Raw genomic sequence first — 26,347 nt, 5'->3', positions numbered from 1 at the left:
GCAATGCCCCTGATACATTATAGCACATACAATGTCTGTGACACAGTATGACACACACCACAATGATCCTGAGACATTATACCACATACCACAATGCCCGTGATATAGTATACAACACACCGTAATGCCCGACACATTATGACACACACCGCAATGTCCGTGATACATTATGCCACACACCGTAATGCCCATTACACATTAAGTTCTACAGTAAGGCTTCTAATTACTTTTAAATTACCTGCTCATTGCCACGGGTTTCATGCTCTTGGTTCCATGCACGGTGCCAGGGGTTTTCATGCTCAGGGTGTCATGCTCGTTGCCAGGGGTTTCATGCACTGGGTGTCATGCTCGTTGCCAGGGGTTTCATGCACTGGGTGTCATGCTCGTTGCTAGGGGGTAGTGCTTGTTGCTAGGGCCATGCTCCCAGTGCCACATATGCCCCCAGTGCCAGATATATGCCCCCAGTGCCAGGTATATGCCCCCAGTGCCAGATCTTCCCCCACAGTGCCAAGTATATGCTCCCAGTGCCAGGTATATGCCCCCAGTGCCAGATCTTCCCCCACAGTGCCAGGTATATGCCCCCAGTGCCAGATCTTCCCCCACAGTGCCAGATATTCCCCCACAGTGCCAGGTATATGCCCCCAGTGCCAGATCTTCTCCCACAGTGCCAGGTATATGCCTCCAGTGCCAGGTATATGCCCCCAGTGCCAGATCTTCCCCCACAGTGCCAGGTATATGCCCCCAGTGCCAGGTATATGCCCCCAGTGCCAGATCTTCCCCCACAGTGCCAGGTATATGCCCCAAGTGCCAGGTATATGCCCCCAGTGCCAGGTATATGCCCCCAGTGCCAGATCTTCCCCCACAGTGCCAGGTATATGCCCCCAGTGCCAGATCTTCCCCCACAGTTCAAGGTATATGCCCCCAGTGCCAGATCTTCCCCCACAGTGCCAGGTATATGCCCCCAGTGCCAGGTATATGCCCCCCCAGTGCCAGATATTCCCCCACAGTGCCTGCTTCCCCCCCAGTGCCAGGTATATGCCCCCAGTGACAGGTATATGCCCCCAGTGCCAGATCTTCCCCCACAGTGCCAGGTATATGCCCCCCAGTGCCAGGTATATGCCCCCAGTGCCAGATCTTCCCCCACAGTGCCAGGTATATGCCCCCAGTGCCAGATCTTCCCCCACAGTGCCAGGTATATGCCCCCAGTGCCAGATCTTCCCCCACAGTGCCAGGTATATGCCCCCAGTGCCAGATCTTCCCCCACAGTGCCAGGTATATGCCCCCAGTGCCTGCTTCCTCCCCCCCCGCACCTTTGTGTTGGAGGGACACGGAGCGCATAGCGCGCCTCTCCAGTGTCCCTCCTGGCTCTCCCCCGGCCGGTCTAATAAAGGAAGTGCCGGTTCGTGAGCCAATCAGAGCTCACGAACGGCACTTATTTTATTAGACCGGCCGGGAGAGAGCCAGGAGGGACACAGGAGAGACGCGCTATGCGCTCCGTGTCCCTCCTAGTCCTTACAGCAGGGTGGGAGACCGCAGATTGACATGCGGATGCTCGTCCGCATGTCAATCTGTGCAAAGTCAGTGGCGCCCCCGCAGCCCCTCGCCCCCAAGCCACCGCGAGGACTGCGAGGGCAGTAGTTACGCCACTGTCCGTAATACTTATACATAAGTTCAAAACAATAGGTGGTTGCAAACTAGCGCTGATTTAAAATAATAAAACTTTAAAGCTAAAAAAACTTGAGGTTTTTATCTTCATCCAAAACTTCGTTCAGATGTTCTCCCGTTTATCAGAAAGACACTCACTTTATAATTCTGTCTCGCTTTCACATAAAGGTATCTTTCTGTCACCAAACATCGGGGGTACATTCATTTAAAACGAGCTGAACTCTTGGAATAACACTTACATTAGTGTCCTGTCTCGCGTGCACAAAAAGGTATCTTTTACATCCCTCACAGTGCGGGTGGCAGGAATCAGGCAGACCGGTGTTAAAAACACACGATTTTTATTCATCCGATACAGCAAACAGATGGTCAGATGTAGTATATAGTAACAACTTCAACGCGTTTCGGGGATCCCCTCCCCTTCCTCAAGAGGTTCTTGAGGAAGGGGAGGGGATCCCCGAAACGCGTTGAAGTTGTTACTATATACTACATCTGACCATCTGTTTGCTGTATCGGATGTATAAAAATCGTGTGTTTTTAACACCGGTCTGCCTGATTCCTGCCGCCCGCACTGTGAGGGATGTAAAAGATACCTTTTTGTGCACGCGAGACAGGACACTAATGTAAGTGTTATTCCAAAAGTTCAGCCCGTTTTAAATGAATGTACCCCCGATGTTTGGTGACAGAAAGATACCTTTATGTGAAAGCGAGACAGAATTATAAAGTGAGTGTCTTTCTGATAAACGGGAGAACATCTGAACGAAGTTTTGGATGAAGATAAAAACCTCAAGTTTTTTTAGCTTTAAAGTTTTATTATTTTAAATCAGCGCTAGTTTGCAACCACCTATTGTTTTGTAGTCATTTGATTTGAAGGGATTAATAAGGGAAAATCCCATGTGTTGCAAACCTGCAGCTTGCATTTGGTAGCGCGGGGCTACATACATATATTGTTTATACATAAGTTCCACTGCGGATATTCCTCACAGATGTACGCATGAAAAACAAAATCCAGACATGAAATTTCTTATAGTATAGTATGTTTGTTATCACAGATGTTTCTTCAATAATCCACTTCCCTTCTATCCTATGGGGACATGTCGGTTAACGGTATGTGGTCACCATGTGTTGGCAGGGTCAATGTAAGTGCTCACAAGTATGCTTACTTCTACTGGGATGTTATATGCCCATAAAGGTTTCTTTATCACTTGAGTTATTTCCCTTACTTCCACACTTTGTGAATCTTTGATAACCTTGCTTACATGTAAGCTTACATGAAACAGGTGCTGGAACCTCATATAATGGTTTCATTGACTGAGATGCTCTCTGCGGCATACGGGGGTCACTGATGCTCTCTGTGGTATATGAGGGGGGGTCACTAATGCTGTCTGTAATATACAGGGGTCACTGATGCTCTCTGCAGTGTACGGTTATCACTGATGCCCTCTGGTATATGGGGGGGTCAGTGATGCTGTTTACGATATACGGGGGGGGGGGTCCTTGATGCTCTGTGGTATACGGGGGTCACTGATGCTCTCTGTGGTATTCGGGGGTCACTGATGCTCACTGGTAAACAGGAATTACTGATGCTCTCTGCGGTATACGGGGGTCATTGATGCTCTCTGTGGTATATGGGGTGGGTCACTGATGCTGACTGTAATATACGGGCATCACAGATGCTCTCTGGGGTATATGGGAGTCACCAGAGCTGGCCTTAAACATAAGCAAACCTGGCAAATGCTTAGGACATTTATAATGCCTGGGGGCACAAGCAGCTTCTGCTGATTAAAATGGTATGCGGCATGCCTATATTCAGTATGTGACTGCGGCTGCATACGAAATGGTACGTTACAGTGTATTCCTGGAAATCACTGTAACGTAGCATTTCATATGCAGATACAGCCACAGTTGCCTTTTGTGTAGCCCAATCTGGCTACATCTGCTTCAACTGCAACGCAGTTGAAGCAGTCCATAAAAAGCTGCTGTTCTGTGCATGCGCAGTCCGGCCGCTGCTTGTGCGTATGCACCGGTCCTGGAATCTGCTCGATCCATTGCGAAGGTGCCATGACCTGGCTGACGGACTGACTGTATCCTCCTCTCGGGTCAGGCATTGGTAGCAGCAGCCCCCTTACCACAGGCTGACACTTGTAAAGTAGAGCAGTTGGAGCAGTAGCTAACTCCACATTACTGTCAGGAACACCAATAAACATCACAAATTAGCCTCTAGTAACTATTTAATGCATACTGAACTGTCCTTTGTTCCCCATATTCAATCTTTCTCAAGATCATGTTACATGCATCTAAGAAACATATCCAAAATACAACCATATCTTACACAAGACAGCAAACAAACTCTAATCCATGCTCTCATTATCTCCCGCATTGATTATTGTAATAGTCTCCTGACCGGTCTTCCCAAACATAGGCTCTCACCACTACAATCCATTTTGAATGCAGCTGCGGGGCTAATCTTCCTCGCTAGACGTTCATCGTCTGCAGATCCGCTCTGTCAGTCCCTCCATTGGTTACCGGTATTCTACCGTATTAAATATAAAATACTTTTACTGACATACAAGGCTATTAACCAAACTGCACCAACATGTATCTCTTCACTCATCTCAAAATATCTCCCTACCCGACCTCTCCGCTCTGCACAAGATCTACGTCTCTCATCCACACGCATTACTTGTTCACACTCAAAATTACAGGACTTTATCCGGGCTTCACCCACTCTGTGGAATGCCCTCCCACGCACGATAAGACTCGCCTCTAGTCTCCAAACCTTTAAACGTTCCCTAAAAACTCACCTCTTCAGACAAGTCTATCAAATTCCTGACCCACACACATAACCTTCACAGCTTCCCTATCTAATTACATCCTCTCTGTACAGTATACATAACATCACATATTTTGTCTTTCTTTACTCTCACACCCTCCTGACACTTGGCCAACATTGTGGGGTATCATCATACAACCCATAAAGAACCTAGCAATCTGGTGGACCATTATGCAATAGGTAGCATCTATCCTTGTGTATCAATGCCTATTTCCCTATAGATTGTAAGCTTGCGAGCAGGGCCTTCCTACCTCTATGTCTGTCTGTTTTTACCAAGTTTTGTTTTATTACTGTTCTAATTGTAAAGCGCAACGGAATATGCTGCGCTATATAAGAAACTCTTAATAAATAAATAAATACTACATATTTTTAGAAATTAATTATTACAAAGAAAAATTATTGTAATGATTATGTTAACTCTTAGCAGATCCTTGTTCTTTTCAATAAAAACATCAATTTTTTTCCTAAAGTTTGTACAATGCATTCTGTCTGTGTCTGGTGTACCGCAATGATGCAACATAACAGCAGGTCCCATGTGACTGTGTATACTGTATTTTATTCCCTCTTGCTGCGCTTACTCCGTCCCGCCTCTAGGTGTCCTCGTCATCATCGCGGCGGCCGCGCGTCCTCTCCCTCTCGCTGGTCTCTCCCTGAAATCTCGCGTGTGCGGCCTGCGCTTCCTCTTTCTCTCCCAGCTCAGCAAGATGGCAGTCGGCAAGAATAAGCGGCTGACCAAAGGCGGCAAGAAGGGCGCCAAGAAGAAGATGTAAGTAGAAATATCGGCGCGGCCGCATAGGGTGGTGTGCGGGCTGGGTGTCCTGCTGGGGGCGCAGGCTCCGGGTCTCAGGATGGCGTGGATATGCGGCGGATAGTGGCCGTGCTCTGCGCCCTGTGTGTGCTGCTTCCCCGGCATGAGAGAGGAGGCTTCCCCCAGCGCCTGTCTCTGAGTGTAGGCCGGCAGCCGTGCCTGTACCCGGCGTGTCACTGTGTAACTGCCTGGCCCCCTGTGGGTGCAGTCCTATCCCAGGTACAGTAGTGTGTCAGGCAGCACAGCACTGTCATGTCTGCTCCTCACACTGTAGCTGTGGTGCTGCTGTGACTTCATGTTGGGTGTAAATGGGCCGCTCTGAAACTTGGTGCCTCTCTGCTGCTTTTCAGTGTCGACCCTTTCTCCAAAAAGGACTGGTATGATGTTAAGGCACCAGCGATGTTCAATATCCGCAACCTTGGGAAGACCCTAGTAACGAGGACACAGGGAACCAGTAAGTACGGGGACAGATGCATTGGGGAGATATGTGGTTTTATAGGTGTTACAAACGGCGGCTGTTGTCGGTCTAAAGCGGGGTGCGATGGTTTGGGGTATCCTGACATGAAACGCCTCATGACACTGTTTATAACCACTCATAGTAACGTAATGGCGATGTGGTTACAGAGTCTGAGAAGTTAGCTGCATGCCTAGAAATATTCAGGCCCAGGCAATATAACTTTCAAACACTCCTGTGTCGTCATATGTGTGTTATTGCGGGACAACTGTTAGTAACTGGATTGGGCTGTCCCAAGTCTCCAGAAGTAGTTCTGGAATGCCTGACATAGATGTGAGGGAACTTTTAGTTTCCAATAGAAGATGGGAGTGAATGATTGCAGTGTTTGGTTCCATTTGGCTTAACCTAACAGAACGTATGGTTTCCCTTTCATTCATGTGTTTTCCTAACAAGTTGCTGCAGTTTCTTGTTTTCATCCCTTTCCCCTCAATACTTTTTATCAATTTTTTCATTTTTCTCAAAACAGAAATTGCCTCTGATGGTCTCAAAGGCCGTGTGTTTGAGGTGAGTCTTGCTGACCTGCAGAATGATGAAGTAGCCTTCCGTAAATTCAAGCTGGTTACAGAAGATGTCCAGGGCAAGAACTGTCTCACAAACTTCCATGGAATGGATCTGACACGTGACAAGATGTGCTCTATGGTCAAGAAATGGCAGGTATGTACAGATCACTTTGCTGGACTGTGAACATTAAAGGTTGTTTACAAAAAGCTCTGCAGCCTTAACAGGTAAACTGCTCCAGTCTTACTGTATGCTAAAGATGGGTACACACTAGGCGATGTGCTCGGTAAGCAATGTCACCCAGTGTGTCCCCCACCTGGGCCGCCCAACATACTGTGCGATATCGCACAGTAACGTCAGCAGCAGCCGGTCCGTGCATGCAGCTCATGGGTGATGGTCTAAATCGAGCTGCATGCACAGCTGAGGGAAGGTGACTGAGCGATGCAAGGTTCCGTGCATCATTTACCATCTGCAGCATACACACTGGGCAATCGGCAAGTGTGTATGCACCTTAAGATCACTGTTTACTAGAACAGTTTGCTAATTGTGTGCCAGGTCTTTTAGGATCTAACTTTGCATTTTTGTTAAGCAATTTATTTCACTTGCTGGGTTTCTGTTAGTATAATTATGTTAAGGTTATTCTAACAGTGTAATTGTGTATGCTAATATATTTGCCTCTTTAATATATAAAGGTACTTGTGTTTAAGGTTTCATTGTTAAGTAAATTTCTGGTTGTGTTATTCTGAAAGTTGTCTTATAAATGTTGAACAAATGGAACTGCTTTTGGATGTTAAATTTATAACATTGTATTACTGAGCTAGATCTATATTGAGAATTGAATTATGAAGCCTATATATTATGTCCCACTCCTCCATGCAAGAGCCAAAGGTGGTATAATATGGCTGCATGCCTTCTAATTCTAAAAATGCAGAGCACTGATTGGTGTCTTCACAAACAAGGCAGGCTGGGGTACCTGCACAAAGAAAAATGACTATAATTGTTTGTATACAGGCGCTGATGTGGTTTGTTTGGCCTAGCAGCTGCTATAAAGAGGGGTTAGTCAGACCCCTTTATAATGCAGAGAGACCCCAATATAATAGTAGCGCACTTTTGCAGGGTAAAGAACGTTCTTGTATAAAAAGAATCATAGATTTAATGTAGAAGTTGCTGTTTTTACAGATGGTTAGGTGTCATTAATATGAGCAGGTACCTCACCCATGGCAATGTCCCAATAAATGGATAATTCATTCAATGTCTTGATAAGCTTGTTCCTATTTATGACTCTGGTATTAGATGGATTTTAAGCAGTGGATGTATATTCCAGATGGGCCATTTGTAGTTTTCAGGGCAACAAAGCACTGCTAGAGGAATGTTCCCTTGGAGATAGACCTTTGTCTCGTTTGGTACGGTGCAAATCAATGGAGTAAGCCAACAAGACAGTAGACTGTTGTATTCCACAGTAAAAGCAAAGGTTTCCTCCACTGGATCCGGTTCAGGTTTTAAGGGAAAGGTTTGCAGTTCAGTACGCGGGTTCTGGTATGTGCACCAATGTGTTTCACTACTGCAACTGGGAGCGTTTTCAAGACCTTGAAAAAGCTGCCAGGTGGAGCCGTGAAACGTGTTGTGGGAGAGGAGCCGTGGGTACCCAGAGGTCCCTCAGACTGGCAGCTGGTAGAACATGATCTTCCAGCAGCCGTCTAGGGGGTGTTTCTGAGTGGTTGTATCAGATGTGCCCACGCCAGGCAAGTGGTTAGTGTAATTTATTGATTTTGGGCTCTTTCATACAAGTGAGTGTTACGAAGTCAGAGATTTAGTTTTCTTAGTTTTATTTGTGTGTACCGGAGTTCTCACCATTAGCACTAACATTTTTGCAAAAGCACTTCCAAATACAGAACTTGGTAAGAAGTACCAGGTCAGACCTTAAAGACCAAGAAAGTCAACTACTGTAGATGAGTGTTTTTATAGTGGGGGGATGTTTCATTTACGCCTGTCATGTTGGGGTGCTTGTTCTGGACTTCATTAGGGTACTTTTGCGATTGTTTGAGGATCTCTAGGGGGCCGATTTAGTAGTTTAGAGCGTCTAAAAATCCAATCTAAACGGGACTGTTTAGACAGCCAAACAGTTGTCACTATTCAATTGTTTGAACGCCAATGCACAGCACACGTCGCGCACAAATAGTTTGGCCACCTAAAACTGCTAAATTCATATAAACTCCTGCTTTAGACGTCCAAGCTCCCATTTGGAAGCCCAAAGTGACGAGTTTTCACTCACTTTTTTTTTTTTTTTCTTGTACAGCCCAGGAGGCTGTGAGAAAGTGTCCTCCGTGGCTGCTGTGCTCCCGAACGGCAGAACAATCGAACTGCTGTCGGGCTTCATCTGTTGGTGGCCACAAAATAACAATTAAATTGACCCCTAAATGCTGTAGGTTTAACTTCTGAACCGTACATCTGCGTAATTTGCAGTAAACCACAGCAACATATTTGCTTTTATCATTGTAGTACAATACAGAAAATGAGCAAGTGTTATTCACCTCCTATGTAATGTTAGTTTTAGGTCCCCTTACACAAGGTCTAGCTTACTACAAGGTCTGCTATAATAGTCTGTTATGTTCTTCGGTTATAGTCTGGTTTGGTTCAGCAAGCGAACATGATAGGCTTAGGCCCCAAAGGGTTATAAGAACAGCGGAAAGAATTATTAGGGCAGAACTCCCATCCGTTCAGGAGTTGTAGTTGTCTAGGGTGAGTTAAAAACTTCTAGGCATCAAAACAGTTTCTTTACGCAGGCAAGTCGTCTGTTGAACAATTGATGGAAAGGTCTAACTAGTCTATATAAAAAAAGGGACATTTTATTTTTTATTATAATAGATCTTTGTCGAGTTGGTAGTGGTTTTTTTTTTTTAATGTATTGTGATTGGAATGTAAGTTGTTTACATTTTTTGATGTGGAGTAAACTGGTGATGAAATCTGGGTGTACTTGGCCAATACAAATTGATTCCGATTCTGAAATGTTACTATATAAACCCCACCACTAAATTTGCGTTTGATTCTCTATTTTTCATAGACCATGATTGAAGCACATGTTGACGTAAAGACAACGGATGGCTACCTCCTCCGTCTCTTCTGTGTTGGTTTCACAAAGAAGCGCAACAACCAGATCCGAAAGACTTCCTATGCCCAACATCAGCAAGTCCGCCAAATTCGGAAGAAGATGATGGAAATCATGACTCGGGAAGTGCAGACTAATGACTTAAAGGAGGTCGTTAATAAGCTGTAAGTTTCTAGCTGACACGTGAGTCTAACAAATTTTTTATGGTTCCATGCGGGAATGAATGATGACGTTTTGGTCCCAAATGACAATCTGTGATTACCATTTTGAGATCGTTCTGAGATTCCCGTTTACCATTTTAATACAAAAAAAACTATTTAATTTGTAAACCTATGTTTTAGTATTTTCCTGTGTGTATTTAATCAGAATTTCTGTTTGAAGTTTGTTAGCAATAGCTAAGAGTGAAATAAAATGCTTCTATATTTGGTACATCACGGCTGGTCTAAATCCCATAAGCCAGTAGCTGTGTGTTTACCTTTCTGTGAGCATTAAGGTCCATACACACTGGGAGATTTTGAGCTGAAAGCAGCTCACTTTTGATGTTTTGACCTGCTTTCAGCTGATAACCGGTCAGTGTGTATGCCCCGGCGATGAGCGCTGATGCGTGCTCCCGTTTTATGAACAGCGGTGTGAATATAAGATAAGAATAATTTGTCACTATAGCATGAACATGTATAGCAAAATTACATACAGTTCTCATCATAAATACACCATAAATAAAATTTAGCAAACCTGAGAATTCAAGCTAACAATCAGAGGGGAAGAAGCTATTCCTCAACCTGCTGGTTCAACATCCTAAACTCCTGTAACGTCTCCCTGATGGCAAGAGGGAAAAAAAACACATTACAAGGATGACCCCTATCTTCAATCATCTTAATTGCCTTCGACAGACTCCTTGCAGTGAGTACATCCGCCAACCTAGGCAAAGATTGGCCAATGATTTAATTACTCTATCCAAGGCAACAAGATCAGAACACTTAGCATTACCATACCACACCGTGATTGCATAGGTCAGCAGTAGAAATTAACAAGAGTCGATTGCTGAAGACCTGCTGCTCGGAGCCTCCGTAAGAAGAAAAGACGTTGCTGGGCCTTCCCAATCACTGATGTGATATGCAGAGACCATGATAAATCCTCAGTGAATTTAATCCCCAAGAATTTCACATCGGTAACCCTATCCACCTCCTCACCATTCAACATCAGTGGATGAATGCTGGTTTTCTAAGATTTCCTGAAGTCTATAACAACCTCCTTAGTTTTCTTACCGTTTAGCAGCAGGTTATTTTTTAGCCCCCACTCAGCAAGTCTTCTCACTTCCTCTCTGTAACTACTCTCCTCTCCTCTAGTTATCAAATCTACTAAAGTGGTATGCTTCAAACTTTATCACAGAGATCGTTTCTGAATTAGACTTAAAATCGGAGGTATACAAGGAGTGTAAAAAAGAGCTTAAAACACAACCCTGCGGAACTCTTACGTTTAATACCAATTCCAAAGACAAGTCAGAGCTCAGTCTGACTGTCTGCAGACGTTCCGACAGGAAATCCAACAGCCAATTGCATATGGCCATGTCATATCTGATCGCTGAAAATAAGATTTTAAACCTACCGGTAAATCTTTTTCTCCTAGTCCGTAGAGGATGCTGGGGACTCCGTAAGGACCATGGGGTATAGACTGGCTCCGCAGGAGATATGGGCACCTAAAAGAACTTTCTAGTATGGTGTGCACTGGCTCCTCCCTCTATGCCCCTCCTCCAGACCTCAGTTAGAGAACTGTGCCCAGAGGAGATGGACAACATGAGGAAAGGATTTTGTTAATCTAAGGGCAAGATTCATACCAGTCCACAGCAATCATACCATATAAGCTGGAATACACATAACCTATTAACAGTATGAACAAACGACCGTATCGGTCCAAGACCGATTCTAACTGTAACATAACCCTTATGTAAGCAATAACTATATACAAGTCTTGCAGATTTTCCGCACTGGGACGGGCGCCCAGCATCCTCTACGGACTAGGAGAAAAAGATTTACCGGTAGGTTTAAAATCTTATTTTCTCTTACGTCCTAGAGGATGCTGGGGACTCCGTAAGGACCATGGGGTTTATACCAAAGCTCCCAATCGGGCGGGAGAGTGCGGATGACTCTGAAGCACCGACTGAGCAAATGCTAGGTCCTCATCAGCCAGTGTATCAAACATGTAGAATTTAGCAAAAGTGTTTGAACCCGACCAAGTCGCTGCTCGGCAAAGCTGTAATGCCGAGACTCCCCGGGCAGCCGCCCAAGAAGAGCCCACCTTCCTAGTGGAATGGGCCTTTACTGAATGCGGTAACGGCAATCCAGCCGTAACATAAGCCTGCTGAATCGTGTTACAGATCCAGCGCGCAATAGTCTGCTTCGAAGCAGGCGTGCCAATCTTGTTGGCAGCATACAGGACAAATAATGCTTCCGTTTTACGAATTCTAGCCGTCCTGGCTACATAAATTTTTAAGGCCCTGACTACATCCAGGGACCTGAAATCCTCCAAGTCACTCGTAGCTACAGGCACCACTATAGGTTGTTTCATATGAAATGAAGACGCCACCTTAGGTAAAAATTGAGGACGAGTCCTCACATCTGCTCTATCCACATGAAAAATCAAGCAAGGGCTCTTGTGAGACAAGGCCGCCAATTCTGACACACGCCTTGCAGATGCCAAGGCTAACAACATGACCACCTTCCAGGTGAGAACTTCAACTCCACCGTTTGAAGGGGTTCAAACCAGTGTGATTTAAGGAACTGTAACACCAAGTTAAGGTCCCATGGTGCCACTGGGGGCACAAAAGGAGGCAGGATGTGTAGCGCTCCCTTTACAAACATCTGGACTTCTGGAAGAGAAGCCAATTCCTTCTGAAAGAATATCGACAGGGCCGAAATCTGTACTTTAACTGATCCTAACTTTAGGCCCATATCCACTCCTGTCTGTAGGAAGTGGAGAAAAACGACCCAGATGGAAATCTTCCGTAGGAGCATTCTTGGTTTCACACCAAGAGGCATATTTCCGCTAGATACGGTGATAATGTTTTGCCGTCACCTCCTTCCTAGCCCTTATTAGAGTAGGTATGACCTCCTCTGGAATACCCTTCTCAGCTAGGATCCGGCGTTCAACCGCCATGCCGTCAAACGTAATCGTGGTAAGTCTTAGACAGGGCCCCTGCTGTAACAGGTCCTCTCTCAGAGGAAGAGGTCCAGGATCTTCTGTGAGCATCTCCTGAAGATCTGAGTACCAGGCCCTTCGAGGCCAGTCTGAAACAATGAGAATTTGTCTATACTCTTTTTCGTCTTATGATCCTCAACACTTGTGATGAGAGGAAGAGGAGGAAACACATAGACCAACTGGAATACCCATGGTGTTACCAGAGCGTCTACTGCGATTTCCTGAGGGTCCCGGGACCTGGCAGATAACCTCCGTAGCTTCTTGTTGAGGCGTGACGCCATCATGTCTATTTGAGGAACTCCCTCGAGACTCGTTATCTCTGCAAAGACTTCTTGATGATGTCTTCACTCTCCTGGATAGAGAGAGTGTCTGCTGAGGAAGTCTGCTCCGGAATGAAGACTGCTGACAGAGCGCTTACGTGATTTTCCGCCCAGCGAAGAATCCTTGTGGCTTCCGCCATTGCGACTGCTTTTTGTCCCGCCTTGGCGGTTCACATGAGCCACTGCTGTGACATTGTCCAATTTAATCAGGACCGGTAGGTTGCGAAGAAGACCCTCCGCTTGTCGAAGGCCGTTGTATATGGCCCTTAGTTCCAACACGTTGATGTGTAGACAGGATTCCTGGTCTGACCACAGTCCCTGAAAATTTCTTCCTCTGGTTACTGCTCCCCATCCTCGGAGGCTCGCGTCCGTGGTTACCAGGATCCAGTCCTGAATGCCGAACCAGCGACCCTCTAGAAGGTGAGCACTTTGCAGCCACCATAGAAGAGACACCCTGGCCCTGGGGGACGGTGTTATTTTTTTTTTTATATAATTGTAGATGGGACCCGGACTATTTGTCCAGAAGATCCCATTGAAACGTCCTTGCATGGAACCTGCCGAAGGGAATGGCCTCGTAGGTTGCCACCATTTTCCCCAGAACCCGAGTGCATTGATGAACTGACACTCTTTTTGGCTTTAGCAGGTCTCTGACCATGTTCTGGAGGTCCTGGACTTTTTCCGACGTGAGGAAAACTTTCTTTTGTTCCATGTCCAGTATCATGCCTAGGAACGTCAGTCGAGTTGTTGGAACCAACTGTGACTTTGGCAGATTGAGAATCCAACTCTGTTGCTGAAGCACTCTGAGAGAGTGACACGTTCTCCAGTAGTTGTCTTGACCTCGCTTTTATTAGGAGATCGTCCAAGTATGGGATAATCGTGACTCGCTTGCGCAGGATCACCATCATTTCTTGAAACTGATAATGACCATCCTGTACCTCGAATCTCAGGTACTCCTGATGAGAGGGATATATGGGGACATGAAGGTAAGCATCCTTTATGTCCAGTGACACCATAAAATCCCACCCTTCCAGGCAGGCTATCACCGCTCGGAGTGATTCCATCTTGAATTTGAATCTTTTCAAGTACAGGTCTAGGGATTTTAGATTTAAAATGGGCCTGACCGAACCATCCGGCTTCGGGACCACAAATAGGGTTGAATAATACCCTTTTCCCTGTTGGCTCAGGGGAACCCTGATAATCACACGCTGTTGACACAGCGTTTGAATTGCAGCCAGCGCTACTTCCCATTCTGGGGTAGAAGCTGGTAAGGCCGACTTGAAAAATCGACGTGGGGCACCTGTTCGAATTCGCTTGTAACCCTGGGAGACTATTTCTATCACCCAAGGGTCCACGTCTGACTGAACCCAGACTTGGCTGAATAGTCGAAGGCATGCTCTCACCTGTGCGGACTCCTGCAGGGGAGCCCCAGCGTCATGCGGTGGACTTACCGGAAGCTGGGGAGGACTTCTGCTCTTGGGAACTAGCCGCAGCAGGTGTCCTCTTGCCTCTACCCTTACCCCTGGCGAGGAAAGAGGAGCCCCGACCTCTTCTGGATCTGTGCGACCGAAAGGACTGCATCTGATATTGTGGAGGTTTCTTTAGCTGTTGGGGAACCAAAGGTAAAAAGGTAGACTTACCCGCGGTAGCTGTGGAGACCAGGTCCGCGAGGCCATCCCCAAACAATACATCACCTTTTGTAAGGTAAAACCTCCATATGCCTTTTTGATTCTGCATCCCCCGTCCATTGGTGGATCCATAAGGCTCTTCTTGCCGAAATAGCCATAGCATTGGCTCTCGAACCCAGTAATCCAATGTCTCTTTGAGCGTCCCTCATATATAAGACTGCGTCGTTAATATGAGCTAATGTTAACATAATTATATCCCTATCAAGGGTATCCAGGTCAGCTGACAGGGTATCTGTCCACGCTGCTACTGCACTACAAACCCATGCCGACGCAATTGCCGGTCTAAGCAAAGTACCAGTATGTGTGTAAATAGACTTTAATGTAGTCTCCTGCCTGCGGTCCGCAAGGTCCTTGAGGGCCGCTGTGTCAGGGGACGGTAGCGCCTCTTGGAAAGGCGTGTTAAGGCTTTGTCCATGGTGAGAGAGGATTCCCAACGCACCCTGTCCTGTGTAGGGAAAGGGTATGCCATAAGAACCCTTTTGGGAATCTGCAGCTTCTTATCTGAAGCTTCCCAAGCTTTTTCACATAGCTCATTTAGTTCATGGGAAGGATGAAAATTCATAACCTGTTTCTTTCCCTTAAACATGCTTTATCCTCGTGTCGGGCACCGAGGGCTCATCCGTGATATGTAAAACCTCTTTTATTGCAATAATCCTGCACTGAATACTTTGTCACCCTGGGGTGCAATCTTGCTTCATCATAGTCGACACTGGAATCAGAGTCCGTGTCGGTATGTGTCCCCTATTTGTGAGAAGGGACGTTTCTGAGACCCCGACGGGTCCTGTGAGTCGGTGCCATCCGTAGATTGAACACCTGTAGACACCCTGGACTTTGCTTTGTCCAGCCTTTTATGTAGTGAAGCTACACTTGCATTTAACATATGCCACATATTCATCCCATCCTGAGTCGGCACCGCCGACTGTGACACACTACTCATCTGTTCCACCTCCTCTTTGGATAAGCCTTCCGCTTCAGACATGCCGACCCACATGTACCGACACCCCACACACACTGGGATATAACTATAAGGGGACAATTCCCTAAAGAAGGCCCTTTGGAGAGACAGAGTATGCCAGCACACACCAGCGCCAAACTGACCCAGGAAAACCCAGATGGCGCTTAGATAGATAGATAGATTTCCCCCACTCACTGCGCCAATTATGTGCCCCCCTCTCTTTTTTCAGCCCTCTGAGCTCTTCAGCAGGGGAGAGTCCGGGGAGCCAGCGTTCTCTGCAGCTTCTGTGGAGAAAATGGCGCTGGTTAGTGCTGAGGGATCAAGCAACGCCCCCTCCAGCGGCGTGCTTCGGTCCCGTTCCGTATCTGAAAATAATGGCGGGGAATCGTTTATTTACTGCTTCAGAAGCCTAATAACATCCTTTTGTGCCAAAACGAGGTTTATTGCTGCCCAGGGTGCCCCCCCCCCTGCGCCCTGCACCCATCAGTGCCATGTGTGTGTGTGTGTTATGTGGGAGCAATAGCGCGCAGCTTACTGCTGTGCGCTTACCTCAGGAAGATCTGAAGTCTTCTGCCGCCTGAAGTCTTCTTTCTTTTCTAATACTCACCCGGCTTCTTTTTTCCGGCATCTGTGAGGAGGATGGCGGCGCGGCTCCGGTACGAACCCCAGGGTGAGACCTGTGTTCCGACTCCCTCTGGAGCTAATGGTGTCCAGTAGCCTAAGAAGCAGAGCCCTTAAACTCTTAAGAAGTGGGTCTGATTCTCTCCCCTCAGTCCCACGATGCAGGGAGTCTGCCAGCAGAGCTCCCTGAAAATAAAAAACCCAACAAAATTATTTTCACAGAAAACTCAGGAGAGCTCCCTGTAATGCACCCTATCTCCTCTGTGCACAAGATCTAACAGAGGTCTGGAGGATGGGCATAGAGGGAGGAGCCAGTGCACACCATACTAGAAAGTTCTTTTAGGTGCCCATATCTCCTGCGGAGCCCGTCTATACCCCATGGTCCTTACGGAGTCCCCAGCATCCTCTAGGACGTAAGAGAAAGCTTGTTTATTAACACCGCTGGTACTACCGTGTTAAAGGCGGAACTGTAATCCACAAATAACAGCCTAGCATTGGAGTCTTCATTTTCAAGATGACAAAGTACCCTGTAAAGCACCATAAGAGCTGCATCTTCAGTTGATCTGTTCGGCCGATACGCAAACTGATTGGTGTCAAATCCCAATGGTATAACGCTTTTTAGATGGGCCAGAACAATTCTCTCAAAACATTTCATAATCAATGAAGTGAGCAGTCGGCCTATAGTCGTTCAGACCAATGACCAACGCAGTCCTAGGAATTGGAACAATTATTGAAGTTTTAAAACACTGTAGGACGGTACATTACTTAATGAAAAGTTAAAAAATCTTTGTAAAAATGCCTGCCAGCTGCTCAGCTTATGCCCGTAAGACTGCCCGGAATACAAACCGGGCCAGGAGCCTTCCTGGCGTTCTTTCTGCTGAAACAATTCCTAACCTCAGCTTCAGTCAGAGAGCTATCTGAATGGAAGCTAGAGGAATTACCAATAGAAGGCTCAACCTCTGCAAAGCGTGCATTAAAATGGTTTAGCTCATCAGCTGAAGGACCACCTGACCTAGCAGAAGTTTAACTTTTTATAATAAGCAATGCATTTAATTCCTCTCCACATCGTCCTTGCATCACCTGATTCCTTAAAATGGTTTTCAATCCTGTTCGAATTAGCTTCCTTAGCAAGACGAATACCTTTTTTAAGTTTGAACGGGCAGTCGTATAGGCTAGATGATCTTTTGCTCTAAACGCCCTATCCCTAGCTCTCAATAGGGAGCGAACCTCACTATTCATCCAAGGTTTATAATTTGAGAAAATACGAACTACCTTCCTCTTAGTGACACTTTCTATGCAACAATTAATATACAGTGACACCATTGAGGCCAGTAGATCATTATCAACACCTAAATCCCCTGTAGCTTCCTCAATGAACTGTCCCAATCGGTGCATTCAAAACAACCCTGCAGACTTTCCATAGCGTCCTGCTATGGAAAGCCGCTCACCCCCGCTGACATTGCTGGGCAGGGGGGGAAATAGGTCAGTGTGTATGCACTGAGTGATTTTCAGCCCAGTGATGTCGGCAATCATCGCTGTTCATACATGCTGGGCTAAAACGAACAGTGTGTATGTACCTTTAGCTCTATTGATGTGAAAGATAATGTATATATTTCTCTTAAAAAAAAAAAAAAAAAAAAAATGTAGCTGTTTGGTCAACTGCATAATATACGCGTTAACTCTGGTCCAACATGTGGCCATCCAGCATGCCCTGCCAGTGTTTTGCAATTGGAGTATGCAGGGATGTGTAGTTCAACAGCAGCTGGAAGGTTGCATGTTAAATACCACTGTTGGTGTTCATAATCTTCGCCTACTTCTGGTGATCATCACTTTTCCATCTACTTACACTTCTAATATATAGTGAAGCATATTCATGCAGGTTATTTTGCTAAGCACTTGCTTCCTTCAGTGTAGTTGTAATAGTGTTTACAGTAATGTGCATAATACTTCTCGCTCTAGGATTCCAGACAGCATAGGCAAAGACATTGAGAAGGCCTGTCAGTCAATCTATCCTCTCCATGACGTTTATGTGCGCAAAGTCAAGATGTTGAAGAAGCCAAAATTTGAACGTAAGTGTCTTTAATTTTTTTTTTTTTTTAAACTTGAACACGCCACCAGGTTGCAAAAAGTTTGGAAGTGAGCGTCTAGTGCCCTTACACAAACACATTCAAATAAACACCTCGCCTTAGGTCTATAAGATGGCATTGACCAGCTGTAGGTCGAGTGGTATATTTGTTGAGACAAAATATTAATTGCAGTTTCACTTGTATTCTAAATAGTGTGACCCTGATAGTAATGTATTACAATGCCACACTTATGGATGTTTGGTAGCAAGCTCAGTAGAAGCTTGTAAGAAGCTGTTTCTTTTTGCAGTTTATTGCATGCACTTTTCTGTGCAGAAATTTTTTTTTCCATTAATTAGTTAATTGCTATATTTTATAGCGGCTTATTAATAATTACAGGTTTTATTCCATTAAGTTAATGCACATGACCAACTTGGGGCGCTCCACAGATCTATAGAAGTTACAGATGATGATTGTATGCCATAGTTGGCTGTGCTGCTGCCCTTCTAGCTTTATCCTCTTACATGCTTTAGTCTAGTATGGCTAGCAGGTCTTTGCAATATATTTTGGTCTTGTATGGGTACAGTGGCTTTGTTTCATTCCCAAATGATTGGTGATTGTGAAACTCATGAGATCATTCTGACCTCATACAATTTTGTATTTTCTTTATCGCTGGATTCAATGATTTATTTATATATTTTTTTGCTTACTCTTTTTTGCAGTGGGCAAACTTATGGAGCTGCATGGAGAGGGCGGTGCTACTGGGAAGCCTGCTGGAGATGATACAGGCGCCAAAGTTGAACGTGCTGATGGTTATGAGCCCCCTGTGCAGGAGTCTGTCTGAGATGATCAATCTGATCTAGCCTGTAAAAAAATAAAAATAAAACAACTATTCTATGTATTTGCATTGGGTGTTCCCTCTACAAATGTTTGTTTTGTTTTTCTCTTACGTCCTAGAGGATGCTGGGCTCCACATTAGTACCATGGGGTATAGCCGGGTCCATTAGGAGCCACTGGCACGTTAAGAGTTTGAGTGTGGGCTGGCTCCCCCCTCTATGCCCCTCCTACCAGACTCTGATTAGAAATGTGCCAGGAGGAGCCGGTCACAGCTAAGCGAGGTCTCCAGAGTTTCTCTAGTAAAGTTTGTTTTTAGAGTTTTTTTATTTTTTTACAGGGAGGCTGCTGGCAACAGCCTCCCTGCTTTGTTGGGACTAAGGGAGGGAGTAGTGTCCGCCCAGCGGGGTCTGAGCCACTATCTCCGCTGACAGGACACTGAGCTCCTGAGGGTTATGATCGTTAGCCGCCCTAGGCGACTGCTCGCTCCCGAAGCATGCCGCCACCCCCTTAAAGAGCCAGAAGATCAGTGGCGAGTGAGTCACCGGCCCCCCTAGCAAGCGGGGGGGGGGGCTGGTGTGAAGATGGCTGCTTAAGGGTAGGAGCGCAGTATTGACTGCGCTCCGGAGGCTCAGCGGTATATAGGGTGCCCTGAGGCAGCCCCTACACTGGTCACACAGCCTGTCGGGGTCCCAGGATCTCAGCCAGCATAAATCCTCAGGCCAGTATAATCCTATGAAGAGCGGGAAGATGGTGCCATTTTGGGAGTGGAGCTTCTCAGAGCGGACCCAGCAGCGTTTAGCGCCATTTTCATGCCTACACGGCGCTGTCCAGGAAGAGCAAGTCTCCCCACAGCAACTCAAGCTATCTCACAGTACCAGGGGGTTGTAGAAGTGCTCTTGCACAGATCATGCAGGATGATACCGATTCGGATACTGCAGACGGTGACAGGGATGTGTTGAGGGGGGCAGCAGCTCTTGCAATCTTGCAATTGATGATGGAGCCTATTAGGGATGTTGAATATTGCTGATACAACACCCGAGCAGGTTGAGGAGGCTTACTTCACAGAAAATGAGAGCCTCGCTAACCTTCCCTGCGTCAAAGGAATTAAATGCTATTTTTGAGGAAAACCAGATAAAAAGTTCCAGATACCTAAAAGGGTTCTGGTGGCGTTTCCTTTCCCAGTAGAGGATAGGAAAAAATGGGAAAACCTGCCTATTGTTGACACGTCCGTATCCAGACTCTCAAAGGTGGTTTTACCTGTTCCAGGATCTACCGCCTTGAAAGAGCCAGCTGATCGTAAAATTGATGATACGCTCAAATCCATGTACACTGCTTCAGGGGCAGTACTACGTCCCACTATTGCCAGTGCTTGGATTGTCAAAGCTATGGTAAAGTGGTCAGGCACGTTACTTGAAGACTTGGATATATAGAGAAATGTGATATTGAATTGTTTTTACGTAACTTTCAGAATTTGGCAGGATTTCTGGTAGAATCCATGAAAGACCTGGGTTCCATGGCTGCGGGAATTTCTTCCATGTCTGTATCAGCTAGTCGAGGACCGTGGTTGCGCCAGTGGTGTGTCGACGCAAAATCCAGGAGAAGTGTAGAGACCCTACCCTACACAGGTCAGGCTCTCTTTGGGGAAGCGTTAGATGCGTGGATCTCCACGGCTGGTAAGTCACCTTTTCTTCCCTCAGCTACGCCTGCTCCGAAGAAACCCTTTTTTTCAGCTACATCACAGCCCTTTCGGTCTACCAAGCCCAGAAAGGCCAAGCCGTCCAACACCTTCTTTCGGGGAGGTCAGCCCAAGTCCAAGAAACCTGCGGCTGCAGGTTCCCAGGAACAGAAACCTGCTTCAGGTACACCAAAGTCCTCCGCATGACTGTGGACTGCACGCCCCAGAGGTGGGGACGGTGGGAGCGAAACTCAGGCATTTCAGTCACGTCTGGGTGTCATCCGGCCTGGACCCCTGGGTGCAAGATATTGTGTCTCGAGTACAGGATGGAATTTCAAAATCTCCCGCCTCACCGATTTCTCAAATCAGGCCAGCTTTGCTGGAGGACAGGACTGTCCTGCAAGAAGCCATCCAGAAGTTGGTGGAGGCACAGGTCATTGTGCCAGTACCACCTCATATGCAAAACAAAGGTTGCTATTCGAACCTTTTCGTGGTACTGAAACCAGATGGTTCGGTCAGGCCCATTCTGAACTTAAAATCCCTTTCTGAGGGAGTTCAAGTTCAAAATGGAGTCTCTAAGGGCAGTGATATCGGGTCTGGAGGAGGGGGAATTCCTGGTATCCCTGGATATCAAGAATGCGTACCTCCACGTTCAGATTTGGCTGCCGCATCAAGCTTATCTATGATTCGCACTGTTGGACAGTCATTTTCAGTTCCAGGCCCTGCCATTCGGCCTCTCCACAGCACCGAGGGTATTCACCAAGGTGATGGCGGAAATGATTCTCCTCCGCAGACAGGGGGTGAACATAATTCCATATCTGGACGATCTGATAAAAGCTTCGTCCAAGGAGAAGCTGTTACGGGCCATAGCTCTCACGACCCAGCTTCTCAGGGAACATGGCTGGATCCTGAATCTTCCAAAATCACATTTGGAACTAACCAGGAGGTTGTCCTTTCTGGGAATGATCCTCGACACTGAAGTGCAGAGGGTGTTTCTTCCAGAGGAAAAAGTGTTGGTGATACAAATAATGGTCTGGAATGTCCTGAAGCCAGCCCGGGTGTCGGTTCATCAGTGCATTCGGCTTCTCAGAAAGATGGTGGCCTCTTACGAGGCTCTGCAGTACGGGAGGTTTCACGCTCTGTCCTTCCAACTGGATCTCCTGGACAAGTGGTCAGGATTCCATCTACACATGCACCAGAGAATACGTCTGTCGCCAAAGGCCAGGATTTCACTCCTCTGGTAGCTGCAATTACCTCACCTTCTGGAGGGCCACAGGTTTGGGATTCAGGACTGGAAAAACACGCATTGGTGCTGTCAGCAATCTTCATTCTGGGAGTAGACAACTGGGAAGCTGACTTCCTCAGCTGACACGATCTCAATCCAGGGGAGTGGGGTCTCCATCTGGAGGTGTTCAAGGAGGTAAAAGATCTTTAAGGCGTACCCCAGATCGGCATGATGTCCTTTCATCTCGACAAGAAGCTTTGGCGATATTGTTCCAGATCCAGATTGTTCCCCACCGCTAGACAGGTCCACCTCTCTGACCGACCTGCACCCGGGGGGCGTCTGAACAAGGATGCACCACGGGCAGCAGGGGCAGAGAGAGGAAACCAGTCCGGAGACCACTTTTTAACCCCACTTATGCCACCACCGTAAGCTCAGGGCATCATGAAGGTTTTTAAGATTTTTTTTACCAACACCAGCATTTGTTGTTAATAATATTTCTCTGACGTCCTAGTGGATGCTGGGAACTCCGTAAGGACCATGGGGAATAGCGGCTCCGCAGGAGACTGGGCACAAATAGAAAGCTTTAGTACTACCTGGTGTGCACTGGCTCCTCCCCCTATGACCCTCCTCCAAGCCTCAGTTAGATTTTTGTGCCCGAACGAGAAGGGTGCACACTAGGGGCTCTCCTGAGCTTCTTAGTGAAAGTTTTAGTTTAGGTTTTTTATTTTCAGTGAGACCTGCTGGCAACAGGCTCACTGCATCAAGGGACTAAGGGGAGAAGAAGCGAACTCACCTGCATGCAGAGTGGATTGGGCTTCTTGGCTACTGGACACCATTAGCTCCAGAGGGACCGCTCACAGGCCCAGCCTTGGAGCTCGGTCCCAGAGCCGCGCCGCCGGCCCCCTTACAGAGCCAGAAGCAAGAAGAGTCCGGCAAATCGGCGGCAGAAGACTTCCTGTCTTCCACAAGGTAGCGCACAGCACTGCAGCTGTGCGCCATTGCTTCTCAGCACACTTCACACTCCGGTCACTGAGGGTGCAGGGTGCTAGGGGGGGGGTGCCCTGAGCAGCAATAGAAACACCTTGGCTGGCTAAAAATACATCACATATAGCTCCTGGGCTATATGGATGAATTTTAACCCCTGCCAGATTTTCACAAAAAGCGGGAGAAAGGCCGCCGAGAAGGGGGCGGAGCCTATCTCCTCAGCACACAGGCGCCATTTTCCCTCACAGCTCCGCTGGAAGGACGTCTCCCTGACTCTCCCCTGCAGTCCTGCACTACAGAAACAGGGTAAAAAAGAGAGGGGGGCACTAATTGGCGGGTTATTAACAATACAGCAGCTATAAGGGAGAAACACTTATATAAGGTTGTCCCTATATCTATATATAGCGCTCTGGTGTGTGCTGGCATACTCTCCCTCTGTCTCCCCAAAGGGCTAGTGGGGTCCTGTCCTCTATTAGAGCATTCCCTGTGTGTGTGCTGTGTGTCGGTACGTTTGTGTCGACATGTATGAGGAGGAAAATGATGTGGAGGCGGGGCAATTGCCTATAATAGAGATGTCACCCCCTAAGGAGTCGACACCTGAGTGGATGGCTTTATGGAAGGATTTACGTGACAGTGTCAGTTCCTTACAAAAGACGGTTGATGACATGAGACAGCCGACTAATCAGCTAGTCCCTGTCCAGGCGTCTCAAAAACCATCAGGGTCTCTAAAAAGGCCGTTACCTCAGGTGGTGGATACTGACGTCGACACGGATACTGACTCCAGTGTCGACGGTGAGGAGACAAACGTGACTTCCAGTAGGGCCACACGTTACATGATCACGGCAATGAGAGGTGTTAATCATTTCTGATACTGCAAGTACCACTAAAAAGGGTATTATGTGGGGTGTGAAAAAACTACCTGTAGTTTCTCTAACGTCCTAAGTGGATGCTGGGGACTCCGTAAGGACCATGGGGAATAGCGGCTCCGCAGGAGACTGGGCACATCTAAAGAAAGCTTTAGGACTATCTGGTGTGCACTGGCTCCTCCCCCTATGACCCTCCTCCAAGCCTCAGTTAGATCTCTGTGCCCGAACGAGAAGGGTGCACACTAGGGGCTCTCCTGAGCTTCTTAGTGAAAGTTTTAGTTTAGGTTTTTTATTTTCAGTGAGACCTGCTGGCAACAGGCTCACTGCATCGAGGGACTAAGGGGAGAAGAAGCGAACTCACCTGTGTGCAGAGTGGATTGGGCTTCTTAGGCTACTGGACATTAGCTCCAGAGGGACGATCACAGGCCCAGCTTGGATGGGTCCCAGAGCCGCGCCGCCGGCCCCCTTACAGAGCCAGAAGGCAGAAGAGGTCCGGAAAATCGGCGGCAGAAGACCTCCTGTCTTCAACAAGGTAGCGCACAGCACTGCAGCTGTGCGCCATTGCTCTCAGCACACTTCACACTCCGGTCACTGAGGGTGCAGGGCGCTGGGGGGGGGGGGGGGGGGGGGCGCCCTGAGACGCAATAAAAACACCTTGGATGGCAAAAAAATGCATCACATATAGCTCCTGGGCTATATGGATGCATTTAACCCCTGCCAGAATACATAGAAAAACGGTAGATAAGGCCGCTGATAAGGGGGCAGAGCCTATCTCCTCAGCACACTGGCGCCATTTTCCCTCACAGCTCCGTTGGAGGGAAGCTCCCCTGGCTCTCCCCTGCAGTCACTACACTACAGAAAGGGTTAAAAAAGAGAGGGGGGCACTAATTAGGCGCAGTATTAACTATACAGCAGCTATAAGGGGAAAAACACTTATATAAGGTTATCCCTGTATATATATATATAGCGCTCTGGTGTGTGCTGGCAAACTCTCCCTCTGTCTCCCCAAAGGGCTAGTGGGGTCCTGTCCTCTATCAGAGCATTCCCTGTGTGTGTGCTGTATGTCGGTACTTTTGTGTCGACATGTATGAGGAGAAAAATGATGTGGAGACGGAGCAGATTGCCTGTAATAGTGATGTCACCCCCTAGGGGGTCGACACCTGAGTGGATGAACTGTTGGAAGAAATTACGTGACAGTGTCAGCTCTGTATAAAAGACAGTGGTTGACATGAGACAGCCGGCTACTCAGCTTGTGCCTGTCCAGACGTCTCATAGGCCGTCAGGGGCTCTAAAGCACCAGTTACCTCAGATGGCAGATATAGACGCCGACACGGATACTGACTCCAGTGTCGACGGTGAAGAGACAAATGTGACTTCCAGTAGGGCCACACGTTACATGATTGAGGCAATGAAAAATGTTTTACACATTTCTGATAATACGAGTACCACCAAAAAGGGGTATTTTGTTCGGTGAGGAAAAACTACCTGTAGTTTTCCTGAATCTGAGAAATTAAATGAGGTGTGTGATGATGCGTGGGTTTCCCCCGATAACAACTGATAATTTCTAAAATGTTATTGGCATTATATCCTTTCCCGCCAGAGGTTAGGGTGCGTTGGGAAACACCCCCTAGGGTGGATAAAGCGCTCACACGCTTGTAAGGGCTCTACCCTCTCCTGAGATGGCCGCCCTTAAGGATCCTGCTGATAGAAAGCAGGAGGGTATCCTAAAATGTATTTACACACATACTGGTGTTATACTGCGACCAGCAATCGCCACAGCCTGGATGTGCAGTGCTGGGTTGGCGTGGTCGGATTCCCTGACTGAAAATATTGATACCCTAGATAGGGACAGTATATTTTTGCCTATAGAGCATTTAAAAGATGCATTTCTATATATGCGTGATGCACAGCGGAATATTTGCCGACTGGCATCAAGTCTAAGTGCGTTGTCCATTTCTACCAGTAGAGGGTTATGGACACGACAGTGGTCAGGTGATGCGGATTCCAAACGGCATTTGGAATTATTGCCTTATTAAGGGGAGGAGTTATTTGGGGTCGGTCTTTCAGACCTGGTGGCCACGGCAACAGCTGGGAAATCCACGTTTGTACCCCAGGTCGCCTCTCAACATGAGAAGACGCCGTATTATCAGGCGCAGTGTTTTCGTGGACAAGCGGGCAAAAGGTTCCTCATTTCTGCCCCGTGACAGAGGGAGAGGAAAAAGGCTGCAGAAATCAGCCAGTTCCCAGGAACAGAAACCCTCTCCCGACTCTGCCAAGCCCTCAGTATACGCTGGGGCTTTACAAGCAGAATCAGGCACGGTGGGGGGCCCGTCTCAATGAATTTCAGTGCGCAGTGGGCTCACTCGCAAGTAGACCCCTGGATCCTTCAGGTGATATCTCAGGGGTACAAATTAGAATTTGAGACGTCTCCCCCTCGCCGTTTCCTAAAGTCGGCTTCACCGATGTCTCCTTCTGACAGGGAGACAGTTTTGGAAGCCAT

The 26,347-nt window shown here is 47.2% G+C and overlaps 1 protein-coding gene and 1 non-coding gene across 2 annotated transcripts; both read left to right on the top strand.

Moving 5' to 3' along the window:
* Window positions 1-5,152: 5,152 nt before the first annotated feature.
* RPS3A (ribosomal protein S3A) lies at window positions 5,153-19,161 on the top strand. Its single transcript, XM_063920567.1, has 6 exons — window positions 5,153-5,261; window positions 5,654-5,757; window positions 6,284-6,471; window positions 9,377-9,585; window positions 18,157-18,266; window positions 18,983-19,161. Exons 1-6 carry the CDS (start codon window positions 5,200-5,202, stop codon window positions 19,102-19,104), a joined length of 795 nt encoding a protein of 264 aa, XP_063776637.1. The 5' UTR covers window positions 5,153-5,199; the 3' UTR covers window positions 19,105-19,161.
* On the top strand, window positions 9,640-9,706 carry LOC134932625 (small nucleolar RNA SNORD73). Its single transcript, XR_010179428.1, has one exon. It is a non-coding gene; the product is annotated as a small nucleolar RNA SNORD73 (small nucleolar RNA).
* Window positions 19,162-26,347: the final 7,186 nt, after the last annotated feature.

This window comes from Pseudophryne corroboree, chromosome 1 (genome assembly GCF_028390025.1).
Source record: "Pseudophryne corroboree isolate aPseCor3 chromosome 1, aPseCor3.hap2, whole genome shotgun sequence".
NCBI classification, from domain to species: Eukaryota; Metazoa; Chordata; class Amphibia; order Anura; family Myobatrachidae; genus Pseudophryne; species Pseudophryne corroboree.
This window is presented reverse-complemented; position numbering and strand designations above follow the sequence as displayed.

Bases quoted from the DNA above. Each gene is read 5' to 3' on its own strand.
- RPS3A (XM_063920567.1), top strand. From the start codon at position 5,200: ATGGCAGTCGGCAAGAATAAGCGGCTGACCAAAGGCGGCAAGAAGGGC. The intron at 9,586-18,156 runs GTAAGTTTCTAG...TTCTCGCTCTAG, and splicing joins AAGGAGGTCGTTAATAAGCT to GATTCCAGACAGCATAGGCA. The intron at 18,267-18,982 runs GTAAGTGTCTTT...TCTTTTTTGCAG, and splicing joins GAAGAAGCCAAAATTTGAAC to TGGGCAAACTTATGGAGCTG.